Source organism: Apium graveolens, chromosome 4 (genome assembly GCF_009905375.1).
Source record: "Apium graveolens cultivar Ventura chromosome 4, ASM990537v1, whole genome shotgun sequence".
In the NCBI taxonomy this organism is placed as follows: Eukaryota; Viridiplantae; Streptophyta; class Magnoliopsida; order Apiales; family Apiaceae; genus Apium; species Apium graveolens.
Window position 1 is genome coordinate 307,199,003 of NC_133650.1, and position 14,542 is coordinate 307,213,544.

At 35.8% G+C, this 14,542-nt stretch overlaps 3 protein-coding genes across 4 annotated transcripts; 2 read left to right on the forward strand and 1 right to left on the reverse strand.

The window, feature by feature from the left end:
* The first annotated feature begins 958 nt into the window (after positions 1–958).
* LOC141721577 (E3 ubiquitin-protein ligase SINAT5-like) lies at positions 959–4,384 on the forward strand. Its single transcript, XM_074524545.1, has 3 exons — positions 959–1,280; positions 3,146–3,532; positions 3,768–4,384. The coding sequence occupies exons 1-3, from the start codon at positions 1,056–1,058 to the stop codon at positions 4,128–4,130; spliced, it is 975 nt and encodes a 324-aa protein (XP_074380646.1). The 5' UTR covers positions 959–1,055; the 3' UTR covers positions 4,131–4,384.
* Positions 4,385–5,526: 1,142 nt separating this feature from the next.
* Positions 5,527–7,590, forward strand: LOC141721576 (E3 ubiquitin-protein ligase SINAT5-like). Its single transcript, XM_074524544.1, has 4 exons — positions 5,527–5,945; positions 6,049–6,392; positions 6,578–6,922; positions 7,021–7,590. Exons 2-4 carry the CDS (start codon positions 6,114–6,116, stop codon positions 7,381–7,383), a joined length of 987 nt encoding a protein of 328 aa, XP_074380645.1. The 5' UTR covers positions 5,527–5,945; positions 6,049–6,113; the 3' UTR covers positions 7,384–7,590.
* A 20-nt stretch (positions 7,591–7,610) lies between these two features.
* LOC141721574 (uncharacterized) lies at positions 7,611–14,180 on the reverse strand. 2 transcript variants are annotated; one of them, XM_074524542.1, is made up of 2 exons: positions 11,824–14,180; positions 7,611–7,986 (listed from the first exon to the last, which is right to left on the reverse strand). In XM_074524542.1, the coding sequence occupies exons 1-2, from the start codon at positions 13,028–13,030 to the stop codon at positions 7,937–7,939; spliced, it is 1,257 nt and encodes a 418-aa protein (XP_074380643.1). In that variant the 5' UTR covers positions 13,031–14,180; the 3' UTR covers positions 7,611–7,936. The 2 variants fall into 2 exon arrangements, with proteins under 2 accessions (XP_074380643.1, XP_074380644.1); XM_074524543.1 differs by lacking the exon at positions 7,611–7,986 and adding an exon at positions 11,356–11,485.
* Between the last annotated feature and the right edge of the window lie 362 nt (positions 14,181–14,542).

Here is a 14,542-nt window from a genome sequence, read left to right on the forward strand (position 1 = left end):
TGATACCATGTTATCAGATGTAATTAATCATAAGATTCTGCAAATTTGGTATGAACACCATAGCTAATCATTTATGACTGAAAAGATATTTACAGTGTTTTGATCTCAATTCAAGAAAGAGAGAATGATATGTTGTAACTAACTAACTGAATCTCCTATCAGGATTACATATAAATACTAACTAGTGTATTTACAAATATATCCAGAGGTGTTATTTTATTGCTGTTGTAATGCTGATGTAGTCTGTATCTCAGCAGTTAATAAGAGAAATAAAAAAAATATAAAATTTTGTTTTCGGGGAACACTTGTCAACATGCCCTTTGATAAAATTCGGTTTCGGTTCAGTTTTAACGGAATGTACACCCTACCCTTTACTGAACTTATTTCACTTCTAACATAGGTGCACACGTGTAATATGAAGGTACCTAAATAAAATTGTTCTCCCCGAAAGAGAAAGGGTCCTTCTATCTATGCAGAAGGGCATTGTCAATAGATTCCAATGTTTACTGTCAAGTCAAGAATATTTACCATCTTATTTTTCAACTATTTTCTTTCACAAAAAAAACCATCACTATTGCATTTTACAATTTACCCTTCAGAACAACATACTCAATTATGTGAAAATAATTAATGTTTTAGCAAAAACAAACAAAAAATTAAAATATTTCTTTCCATAAAAATTTACAGTGGGGAACATGATTATAAAAATCGACCAGTTTTATAAAAATTGCTGAAAATCGCTAAAAATTGCTGAAATCGCTTAAAAATTGTTCAAAAGTATTTGTTTAATTTCATCGATCTACTATAAATAATTCAATTTTTTAAAAATCATCCGATAAATTATAAATCATGTCAACTGCGAATACTAAGATTTTTGAAATATATCATACACACGTCGTTATTTAAAACCTATTAAAATAAATAAATCCCCTCACTATCATTTCTCTCCTCTCTCCTCTTAGAACCCCAATTCTTGAAATTCAAGAAAAATGTTATAAAGCTTCAAAATTTACAACATTTAGGGAGTTGGGTCATCAAGATTTGTGTCTATTCACATGGATATTGATAACATAGAGTGTGTTTCATCTTATGATGGTCTTGAAGATGATGAGATCCCTTCTTCTCATATTAATCATCATCATCATAATTATCGTTTGAAACCTCAAAAAAATAATCATAGTATTGTTGGGTTAGTACAAGGTATTGGTCCTGCCACAAGTGTTCATGAATTGTTAGAATGTCCTGTTTGTACTAATTCTATGTACCCACCTATTCATCAGGTTTGTTTTCTTTTCTGGGTTTTTTTGTTTTTGTGTTTTTCTTGTTTATATGTATGTAATTGTGGTATTGTGTGTTTGTGATTAGAAATGTGTGTTGTATTTTGGATAAAGTTCCGATTTTTCGGGTATGTATTCATCCAAGTTTATTAATGAGATTGTGTATATATATTTGGGAGATTTTTTGTTTTGTTGATTGGAATAGAGATTTGATGTCATGCAATTGGGCTGTATTTTGGATAAAGTTTAGGTTTTTAGGGTATGTGTTCATCCAAGTTTAATGCTTTGGAAATGTTTGTTTTGTTGATTGGAATGAAGGTTTGATGTTATGTAATTGGGCTGTATTTTGGATAAAATTTCGATTTTTATGTTGTATGTGTGTGTTTGTGTGTTGGTGTTGGGGGTTTATGTTGATGATACTTGTTGATATTATCTTTTGAGATATGAATTGTAATATGCTGTGATTGTATTGTGTTGTGTGGTTTTGGTTCTGAAGTGTTATTAGTTGGCTGAAATCTTAATCTTCGGGTTAAAAGCTACTAATGTTAATGATCTTTTCAAAAATTAATAGGAATGTGTTTGGGGTTAGACTAATGTGCAAGAGATTTAAAAGAGATAATTTTAGCTTAGAATACTCAGTATACTCCTCCCTATTGTCTGTTCATCAATCCCCTGACCAAGTAGTGGTTTGCGTGATTTGATGGTTTTGTATGCTGTGTTCGGTTGGTTAAAATGTAATGAATGTAGGGTACAAATAATTTTGGAAAAGATTGAAGTTGGAAAATCGGAAGAGGCAAAAGTGAAAAAATTGGTACAAGCTCTTCGAACGATGAGGAAATGTTTGTCATTTATTTAACAATTGACAAAAATGTAGATTAGAGAAATAAAGAAATGTTTATCATATATATCTATCTACAGAAAGTACAAAACTATTAGTATAAGATTTATTCCATTTTCAAGTTTCACTCTGTTCCTGCCTTTTGACAAAACATGTGTTTTATTAAAGCAAAATTTATTTTGGACATGGAGTCAGATTATTTAGTGAGAAGAAATACATCAATTTTTTATTGTCCTAATATGGGTTTAAAGTTTCAAATTCTTAGTTTGGGTATTGGGACCTGATCTTAATAATTTCTTAAGCAAATAATATAGTTCGGATTAATGCTCCAGACTCTAAAAAAATATAAGTGTTGATCGTATAAATAAGGATTTGTTAGTTTTCTCTTTTCTTAACATGTCTGGTAGTAGTCATAACATTTCTCGTGATAGTTTGTTATGACAACATATATTTATAAGTTGAGGATCTGCCTAATAATGTACAAGGGCTACTAGTTGAGTGACATTACAACCATACTAGTGGTCCATGTCTAGTTTGTAAAATGTTCGCTATGGCATGAGTGCATGACACTGATCCTACTGTCTTCTTTTTTCTTGATACGAGTCATTTTATGATACCTCTGTGCTTTTTTTGGCATCATATCAAAATTACACCTAGACTCTCCGTTTCTGTAATTTAGAGTCCTTGCCTTTTATCTATTATCTGACTGTTTATTGCGGAATGGGACTTATCTAACATTCCCAAAGTTGTAAAATTACTGATGGAACAAACCCTTATTGCTTGCAAATGTATGAAGGCTGGCACTTATTATTTTATCCCATCATCTGTTACAAATATAAAGGAATTCCAAAATGACCGTTATAAGAATATATTTATGTTCTGTTCATTTTTAACATGGTTATCGGTCATAGTGTATTTATTAAATATGAGTACACATGCAAACGTCTGAAAACAAGGCAGTAATGAATATTTCTCTCATCTGTTCATTATACTGATAATTAACTCTTTACTGTGAACTGCATCCTTGCAGTGTCCCAATGGTCACACTTTGTGTTCAACCTGTAAAGTGCAAGTACATAATCGATGTCCTACTTGTAGACAAGAATTGGGTGATATCAGGTGCCTGGCACTGGAGAAGGTAGCAGAATCACTTGAACTTCCATGCAAGTATTACACACTGGGATGTACGGAGATATTTCCATATTACAGCAAACTTAAGCATGAGGAAGTTTGCAATTTTAGACCATACAGTTGCCCATATGCTGGATCAGACTGTGCTGTTAATGGCGATGTTCCTTTTCTGGTTTCCCATCTACGAGATGACCACAAAGTGGACATGCACATTGGATCCACATTTAACCATCGATACGTAAAATCGAATCCCCGTGAAGTATCAAATGCTACCTGGATGCTAACAGTAAGTCAGCTCTTATTTTACTCCCCTTGCTTTTCCAATACCATATTCCTCTATCACAAATGAATTTAATTTGTGCATTGTAATTGCTGTAAGGATGAGTTTAGAAACCAAATTGAGTATGATCTATCTTCTATTGTCATTTGTCACGGCAGAATAGAATGCATATATCTAGTATAAAACATCTTCTATTGTCTTCCTCTGTCACATTCCATACATCTACTGTGTTCTGTGCCAGGTCTTCCATTGTTTTGGTCAGTATTTTTGCCTTCACTTTGAAGCATTTCAACTTGGAGTGGCGCCTGTATACATGGCTTTTCTTCGGTTCATGGGTGACGAGGCTGATGCACGCAATTACAGTTACAGCTTAGAGGTGGGAGGGAATGGTAGAAAACTGATATGGGAGGGTACTCCACGTAGCATTCGTGATAGTCACAGAAAGGTTAGGGACAGCCATGATGGCCTAATTATCCAAAGGAACATGGCACTATTCTTCTCCGGTGGAGAGAGAAAGGAGCTGAAGCTTAGAGTTACAGGAAGAATATGGAAAGAAGAACAGAATTCGGAGGTTGTGGTGTGCATACCAAGTCTTGGTAGCTGAAACTAGTTTTTTATATATATAATTCTTGTTTGTGATGCTGCTTGTCTTGTTCCGACGTGATCTTGTAAAAATTGTTTTTTCTCTTGACTGGAAAGCAAAACAAGAGTCGAAGTACACACCAGAAGCTTAAGCTCCTTTCAGGATATTAATTCTGTTCCTCTCTTCGCTTTGCAATCTGGAAATTTAGAATTAGCAGGAAGGGAACATGTAAATTGGTAATATTTAGCAAATGCTAGCATATTTATTAATTGCAATGCTTGTAGATGATAGCCTTGAAGTTTCAGTTCTTAGGCTAGGCTTGAATACTACTCCCTCCGTCCCGGTGAGTTGTTTACGTACACTGTTTGCACGTATTTTGAGACTTCAATAAAGTATAGTTTCATTATGTTTTTCTAAATAAAAGTTTAAACATGTAACTTTTTTTCAGATTTTTTTTAAAAAAAAAATATTATGGAAGTATACTTTAAATGAGTATTGAAAAGTCTGCTGAAAGGTAACGTAAACAATGAGTGAGACTGAGGGAGTAGCTTATAACTGTTATAACTGGTGCAAGTGATTTTTTTCTTTTTTCTTTTTTTATCAAATGTATGCATTATAGCTACTCACAAGGTTTATAATGTTGATTTGCCTGAGGCTACGGATAGAGTAGTATTAGGAACAAGTACAGGATGGTTGGTAACAGTAGGCAGAGATCTCGAACTCAATCTCTTGCATGCGTTCCTCAGACACCAAATTCCGCTTCCTCCTATGATGATGATGATTCTCCGCCACAAAAATTCTTCGATATGTTTGTCACTAAAGCTGTTATGTCTTCGGAAGTACCAACAACAAGGGGGAGATTTATGAAGACACGCCTACTCCAGGAAAGTTTTGGTACTGTACTCGTGATTTTCGGGTGCTCGGGCTGGAGGTACAGTTTACAAATTCTGATGATATTCCGTCATATACATGGACTACAGATGTAAAAGACTGATGAAACGAGGCATTATTCATCGAAAGAAATTCATCAGTATCTGTACCATCACCCGAATTTGTTAAACCAAATAGCATATACTTTACGGATGACAATGGCGACTTATTTCTCACAGTAGGAGGCGGCTAATATCGATACAGGCGCCGTTGAGTCTCATCATCAAGAAGTATCATCAGTCCATCCAATCTCTCCGGCAGTTCGGTATATCTAGATACTTAAGTGGCATATCTGTTTTTCCTTTACTCTGTTTTCAGAATCTACAGATTTTATTTATGGCATAACAAGTTTGTAAATAGTTTTAACAAATATGGAATAGAATGTTTGTCGCTAGTTCAATAGTGAGAATAACAATTCTGTTAAGAAAATGAAGAAATGTTGATTCGATGATAACGATGATACAGTTTAGATTAGTTAAACACAGTAACATAAGATAGGTATCAGTTTTGTATGTTGTGCTCAGTGATCTCAGCTATTACAATATCTGCATCATCAAGTTGATAGATAGAAGTAATTGGCATGAAAGACGAGAAAACTCAGAGACAAATTTTATACGATGTAATTAGTTGTAACATACATGAAACTTCAGAAGCGCGAAAACCTTCACTCTCCAGCCACTGAATTATTGGACAATCTATTGAAATTATCGACTCAGAATAGCTATCACAACAGACTGCAGAAGCTATTTCTCAATTCTCATACAGAAGGGTATCTTTAACATCTACAGTATGAAAAAGAAAATCTTGCTTACTAGCTAAATCTATGTTCTTACAAAGTTGAATCATGTGATCAGTGCTCTGAACAGTATAAGCTTGTAGCCAATCGTAAGGTCAAGTGGCTTTAATGTGAGTGGTTCTTAGACTTTTTCCTCTGTTCTTCTTGAAGTCAATTCTAAAGTCAACTGTATATTTCCTACTTTGCAATTTCCTATACTTTTCCTTGTTCTAGACTTGGTCACAACTCAAGTACTGGTATCAGAGTAATCCAATCCTAGGCCTATTGAGCTGAAAATCATGGCAGAGGGGACTAGCTTTCGAGGTTTGAATGATCCAAGGATCACTGCGTTACCAGAAGATTTCTGCAGAAGTGGAGAAGGCCTAGCACACCAGGTCCTTGAGGTTGATATAAAGGTGAAGGAGCTGGGAATAAAACTCGACAAGATGGATGTTAAGTTTGAGGAACTGAAACATTTGATAATGGGGTTTCAAGACCAAGAGAGTATAGCTGTTAAATTGGATAGTGATGCAACTACAAAGGCGAAAACTGGATTAAGATCCACATGCATGGAAGAGGTAAGTTACTCTAATTTGTTCTACCACTTTAGCCACTCAATTTACTGCTGTTTCACTTACAAGTGTTTATGATTTATCTTCCTCTCAAATGTTCGCTGTACTAGTGATTTACCTTTCGCCACAGAATGCATCCTTGCAGTGTCACAACGGTCACACTTTGTTTCTGTTCAACCTGTAAAGTGCAGGTTCATAATCGGTGTCCCACTTGTAGACAAGAACTGGGAGATATCAGGTGCCTGGCTCAGGAGAATGTAGCAGAATCGCTTGAACTTCCTTGTAAGTATTACACATTAGGATGTCCGGAGATATTTCCATATGACAGCAAACTTAAACACGAAGAAGGATGCAGTTTTAAACCATACAGTTGCCCGTATGCTGGATCAGAGTGCGCTGTAATTGGCAATATTCCCTTTCTGGTTTCACATCTACGAGATGACCACCAAGTGGACATGCACTCAGGATGTACATTCAACCATCGATACCTGCAATCCAATCCTCGTGAAGTTAAAAACGCCACTTGGATGCTAACAGTAAGCCAGCTTGCTCTATTTTTACCCCTCTTGCCTTAATTTTCTAATACCTATTTTACAGATGACTTTAAATCAGACTATAATATCTTTTGTGCCAGGTCTTCCATTGTTTTGGTCAGTATTTCTGCCTTCACTTTGAAGCCTTCCAACTTGGAAGTTGCCCTGTATACATAGCATTTCTTCGATTCATGGGTGATGAGGCTGATGCTCGCAATTACAGTTACAGCTTAGAGGTAGGAGAGAACGATAGAAAAGTCATATGGGAGGGTACGCCACATACTATCCGTGATAGCCACCAGATAGTCAGAGACAGCCATGATGGCCTAATTATTCAGAGAAACATGGCACTATTCTTCTCTGGTGGAGAGAAGAAGGAGCTGAAGCTTAAAGTTACTGGAAAAATCTGGAAAGAAGAACAGAAGACGAAGGCTGAGGTGTGCACCCCAAATCTTTGCGACTGAAAGTATTTCGTTTTAGTTGATTTATGTTAGTGATGATGTGCTTGCCTGGTTCTGTTGTAATCTTATCAAAATTGTTCCTTTTTCTTTGCTGTAAAAATAAAAGGATGTTGAAGTAAACACCTCAAAATAAAAGTTTTGTCCTTCAAATAAAACACGCCTCAATTATCAATAAATAAGAATTCGACATGAATTGGGAGTTTATTTGTGAAGGATTTCGAGACATAGTTCTGCAGGCATGAATTGATGAAAACAATCCCTGGATTTAACTTGCCACACAGTGTCATCAGTAATGTCTTGTTCAGATGCCCCAGTCACCTCACTAGTCATCTTGCAGCTGACTACACACATTTTCCTAAGCCTGAAGTATATAAGGTATCTGGCAATATAAGGCAGGAACACAATTTCTCGGACTATTGCGTTCCTGTATATTTAGATCTTCAAGATTCAGTAGCCTATGGAGTATGGACCATGGCAAGTTGGATCACAATTTCCAGTGTATTACAGTTGTGCACGAGAAGCTTCTTTAATTTGCAGCAAAATATCTCTTGTTTCATTATGATCCAACCACTGGATACTTAGAGTTTCCAAGGAAGGAAATGTAACCTGCAGAACACACACAGTGAATTGAACTCATCTTGACAGTTAAATACTGCAATGGCATATTTCACATTTATTGAAGCATTGTACAGTGTACACAAAGATATATGTACTCCAATTGAAAATTCGAAAATATAAGTAGTCAGTAGCAATACAAATTTAAGCTATTTAATCAACCATATTTATCATGGAAAATATAACAGTATAACATTAATGGCCTTTAAATAGCCCAAGAAAACATTAATGGCCTTTAAAGGTGAAGTGATTTGCGGTGTATCTAAAGAAAAACATGGAGAGATAAGAGAAAATCTCCATTTTATCATCTGAAGTTTTACAAGAGTATCGTATATACAACTAACCAATCTAACAACCTTTCTCGCCTAGATCTATTTACATTCTAAAGTAAATTACATTTCGGCCCTTTTAGTCAAGTAACATCTTCACATTGATTTGACTCGTGATTATTGACCTTATGCTCAATATCCCCCCTCAAATTGGGAGGCGTGAAAATATTCAAAGCCCCCAATTTGCGAAGTAAGAAAGAAGTCCTCGAGGCTGTTAGTGCTTTGGTGAAGAGGTCAGCTGGTTGAAGAGATGTGGATAAATACATAGGGGAAAGAAAACCATCCTTAACAGTATCACGAACAAAATGAATATCCAGCTCAATGTGCTTTGTTCGTTTATGAAGAACAGGATTTTCAGCAATACTCAAAGCAGAAGTGTTGTCACATAAGAGAGGTATAGGCTTAGGAACAGAAATATGAAGCTCAGACAAAAGATTGTAGACCCACTTTACTTCACAGACAGCATTAGCCATCGATCTATATTCTGCCTCTGCAGAAGAGCGGGCAACTACCTGTTGCTTTTTACATTTCCAGGATAATAGAGACTGACCAAGCATTACACAAAAACCAGAAACAGATCTTTGAGTCATTGGACATGAGGCCCAATCTGCATCACAATATACTTTAAGATCTATAGTACTTTTAGAAGATAAAAGTAAACCTTGACCAGGAGCTTGTTTGATATACTTGATGAGTTTAATAGCTGCATCCCAGTGAGCATTAGTTGGTTTAGCCATAAATTGACTAAGAATATGAACTGGATAAGAAAGCTCCGGCCTAGTAATGGTAAGGTAGATCAACTGTCCTACTAAACGTCTATAAGAAGTACCATCATTGAGAGGTGTTCCTGACAGATTATGAAGATTATGTTGAGTTGGAAGAGTGATTTTGCTAGGTCTGCTTCCCAGTAGCTTAGCGTGCTTCATAAGATTTAATGCATACTTCCTCTGATGAATGTAGATACCTTGTGAAGACCTTGCTATTTCAATACCCAGAAAATAATGAAGATGACCCAAATCTTTGAGTTTAAAGTGAGAATTCAGACAAGCCTTAACTTCAGCAATAGCAGAATGAGAGGAACCAGTCAGGATGATATCATCCACATACACCAACAAAGCAGTAAAAGTGTGAGAGGTATGCAAGACAAACAGAGAATTATCTGCTTTAGATTGAGAGAAGCCATATTGTATTAATACTTGAGAAAATTTGTAGAACCATTCTCGAGGAGCTTGTCTCAAACCATATAAAGATTTTATTAGCTTACAAACTGGTTTGGTACCAACAAAATTATGAGGAATAGGAACTCCAGGAGGAATGTCCATATATATTTCTTCATGCAAGTCCCCATGAAGAAAGGCATTTGTGATGTCCAACTGATACAAAGTCCATTTCTGAATAGCTGCTAAAGACAAAATAATTCTAACTGTAGCCATTTTGGCTACAGGAGCAAAGGTGTGAAAGAAGTCAATACCATGAGTTTGTGTAAACCCTTTTGCCACTAGTCTAGCTTTATATCTGTCTAGTGTTCCATCTGCCCTATACTTGACCTTATAAATCCATTTGCAACCCACAACCCTTTTGTTAGATGGTAGACCAGTGATAATCCAGGTGTTATTTGCCTCTAGTGCATTAAGTTCAGTTTGCATTGCTTGGCACCAAAGAGGATCAAGTACAGCTTGTTTGTAATGAGTAGGTTCAAAAACCTTGACAGAATTTGCTATAAATCTCTGGTAATCAGGAGATAGATGAGTGATGGAATCTACAGCTTGTATGGGATGGACAGAAGAAGAAGAATTTATACTTTTTGTAAGAAAAGTAGGTATACCTGAAAAGTCATTATATTTTTGTGGTAGAGACTTGACTCTTACAGGTCTAGATGATTGAGTGACAATTTGAGATTGAGAAGTTTTTGTAGGAGAATGAAAATCAACTTCATCAGAGGATGAAGATGGTGAATGTCCATTAGAAAATTGAACAGGTGAAGATTGTTGAACAGTTGATTGTTGAACAGGTGAAGACTGATGAATGGGGGAAGATTGAGAATTTGTACTCTGTGAAGGTTGAGGATCCAGGGAAGGTGCAGTTTGATCAATATCATCAATGAATGTAGGATTTTCTGGAAATATATATGATGGAGGCTTGGAAGTCATGGAATACGGAAAAATGTTTTCATAAAATACAACATCTCTGGAATCAAAACACTGATGTGTAGCCAAATCCATCAATCTATACCCCTTTTTATTAGAAGAATATCCCAAGAATACACATTTATAAGCTCTGGGATAGAACTTATCTCTTCTTTTTGATAACGTAGAAGCATAACAAAGACATCCTAGAGTTTTGAGATGACCATATAAAGGAGGTTTTCCAAATAAAATTTCATAAGGAGTGATATTTTTTAACACAGAACTAGGAGTTCTATTTATCAAGTAGGTGGCAGTTAATAGACAATCACCTCATAAGTGTATAGGAAGAGAAGATTTGAATCGAAGAGCTCGAGCTACAGCTAATAAATGTCTATGTTTCCGTTCAACCCTCCCATTTTGTTGAGGGGTTTCAACACAAGAAAATTGTTGAACAATTCCAAGATTATCAAGATAAGTTTTGAGTTCTTTATTAAGAAACTCACTTCCATTATCTGACCTTATAATTTTAACAGATGTTTTAAAATGGTTGCTAACATAAGCAAGAAATTTATGAAAAACTCCAGAAACTTGAGATTTAGATGAAAGCAAGTAAGTCCAGGTGCATCTACTATAGTCATCAACTATAGTCATGAAAGAATTACAAGTAGAATAGGTAGAGCTTTTATAAGGACCCCACAAATCACAGTGAACAATTTCAAAAAGTTTGGAAGCCTTATGCTCATTTACAGAAAAAGGAAGTCTAATCTGTTTAGCAAAGTGACAAATATCACAATGAAAATCTTTATTTACATAAATTTGAGAAGATAGACAATCTATAGACTTGAGGACTTGGACCGGAGAATGTCCAAGTCTGTCATGCCAAAGCTGACTAACATTGTTTGTAGCAGAAGACTGCTGAGCTAGAGAAGCAACAAGAGAAGGAGACTCGTCAATAGTTGATGAAGCGATAGGAAGTATCAGCTTGTACAAATTCCCATGAACTCTACCAATCCCCACTGTTTTCTTCATAGGGGCCTGTATCAAGCAATGATGCGACAGAAATTCCACTTTATAATGTAAAGTGTGTGTAAGTTTGCTCACAGAGATGATATTGAAATGAAATTCTGGAATGAGCAGAACATCATGAAGAAGAATAGCAGGAGTCAATTGTATGGAACCCTTATAATGCACAATAGTACACTGGCCATTTGGTAAGCAAATGTTTATATTGCGGGAAGTTATATTTTCAAGATATTTAGCACTACAGGTAATGTGATCTGTAGCTCCAGAGTCTAAAATCCAATCAAAAGATTTATGACCACTAACTAGACTTATATATGATGTTAATGAACAGGTAAAAGAGGTAAAAATACCTGACTGAGGTGGTTCAATTGTGTTGAAAGAAGTCTGAGATTGATTTAGTAGAGTCAACAGCTGCTGATATTGTTCAGCTGTCAGAGTATTGGACAGATTTTCATCTTTCTCAGTTGAAGAATTATCACCATTAGAAGGTGCATTTGCTCCACTCTGTATCTGTGCAACAGCCCTGTTATCTGAAGCACCAGAAAATTTAGAAAAACCAGAATTAGCACTTTGTGCTTTGTTAGACCTTGGAGGAAAGCCAACCAGATGAAAACACCTCTCTTTGGTGTGATTAGTGCCATGACAATAGCTACACTCCAAGTTTCCCTTATTGCCAGAAAACCTAGTGAATTTACTCTCAGCAGTGCCAAACTTCTTATTCTCATTTTTAACAAATCTGTTACCATTACCAAAAACTTGTTTAGCCATAAGCACAGCAGATTCAGGAACAGACGAAGCAGAATAACCTCTTTGACGTTCATCTTGTTGTAACAGGCCCAAAACTTGCACTAGTTTAGGCATATGACTCATCATTAGCAATTGTCCCCGGATATTAGTGAAGTTTTCATTTAATCCCATCAGAAATTGCATGACCTTCAAAACTTCATCATATTGTTCAATTTCTGCTCTAGCTTTGCAGGTGCACACACAAGTACATTTAGGAATATTTGACACGCTCAAAAGATCATCATACAGCTTCTTAAACTTTGTGTAATACGCTGATACAGATAAAGTGTCTTGAGCTAACTCAGACAATTCCTTTTTCAACTCGAACAATTTCGGTCCATTATTTTGTGTAAAACGCACATGAAGATAATTCCACATATCAGATGCTAAAGAAACATACACTAGGCTAGACCGAATTTCAGGAACAATCGCATTTAGAATCCATGTAATTATCATATCATTGCATCGCTGCCAGGAATCGAAATAAGGAGAATTCATACCTGGCGTCTTGAATTTACCGGTGACAAAACCTAATTTGTTCTTTGCAGAGAATGCTAATGACATTGAACGTTTCAATTCATTGAAATTATCACCGTTTAGTGCTGTAGATACCAGGATTTGACCATGATGATCTGAGGGATGGAGGTAGAGTGGATGAGATGATTCGAGTGTAATAGTAGTGAAATCTCCATCGAAATCAATGTTATTAGGATCACAAGTTGTATTTGTTGTGTAATTTTCATTCGTTATGTTGTTTTCAGAAGTTGCCATCAAGGTGTTTGATAAAAGGTTTCACAGAGATTTTTAAGAAATCAAGAAACTCAACCAGAGAACAATTGAAGAAAGATCTTCAGAAAAAAAAACTGAAATGTAATGCACAAAGTTTGTGAAAGATTTACACTTAAAATCGATTGAAATGATCGAAACTGAAGGAAACACGATGAATGAATCAACAATGATCAACAATGGCGGAAATTAAACTGTGATCAGAGTTGCTGAGTGAGATGAAGCTCAGATACCATATAGAAAAATATGGAGAGATAAGAGAAAATCTCCATTTTATCATCTGAAGTTTTACAAGAGTATGAAATGATACATATATACAACTAACCAATCTAACAACCTTTCCCGCCTAGATCTATTTACATTCTAAAGTAAATTACATTTCTGCCCTTTTAGTCAAGTAACATCTTCACATTGATTTGACTCGTGATTGTTGACCTTATGCTCAATAGTATCCTTCTCAAGTTTGATACAGGCAGCTATTTTTGGAGTAGACATTGTTATTAAAGAAGTTAAAGAATAGAAAATGATGAGAATCATACCATTCCATCATATGAAGGTAGACGTTGAACAGAGGAGATGGCAGAGTTGTCAATTATCGAGCTCGAACTGGTATGTTTTTCTCTGTGGAAGCTTGTTAGTCTCCGCAAAGATGTTAGCTCAATGAATTTTAATTTGGGAAAATTTATGATATCTTCACCACTTGTACCTTCATTCATAACGATGACTTCCATCATAGGACACCAGTAGATGCGGAGAACTTGCAGTTGCACGAGACACTTTGCAACAGATTCACAGAAGAGATATTTTAAGGCAGAGCAACTTGTGATCTTTAAAATGGTTAGTCTAGAAAAAGACGTCCACATTTGACGAGTATGATGGATCTCATCATGCGATATCCATGCTAGACACTCCACGTTGTTACAATCATCAATGTACAAGGTTCTCAAGTCTGCAAATGCTTTTCTCTTGCTGCTGCAAATGACTATCCCTTTGAATTCAACTATCTTCTCCAGTACCACTTCTTCAGCCCTCTCCAACAGAGTTTCCATGCCTGTTAACTGACAGTCGTGCACTTCAATCACTTTGGTTGCTGGAATACACGAAACTGGATGGCTTAAACTGGTATCCGAAAAACCCACACATATCTTATACTCCTCTAAATTATGAAATATTCGTGTGTCTTGAAAATTGTCAAAGTCAATGAAAGAAATCTGTAAACTTGTCAGACAAGTCAATTTACTAATCTCATCAAATATGAGACTCGCCACATATTGATTTTCCATATCACTGCCTGGAATTTCACTCACAAACTTCTTCCAGGCTAGTAATTCATCTCCAAAATTGAAAAATCCAGTTGGTATATGCAATTTTTCCAGTTTGGATAAACTAGATATGACATTTGGCACCATAACCACATCATCTTTTAACTGTCGGATTTCTAATTTTTTAAGATCTTTTAGGTTTAGCAAATCCAGCGGGTTTGGAAGATTACACTTC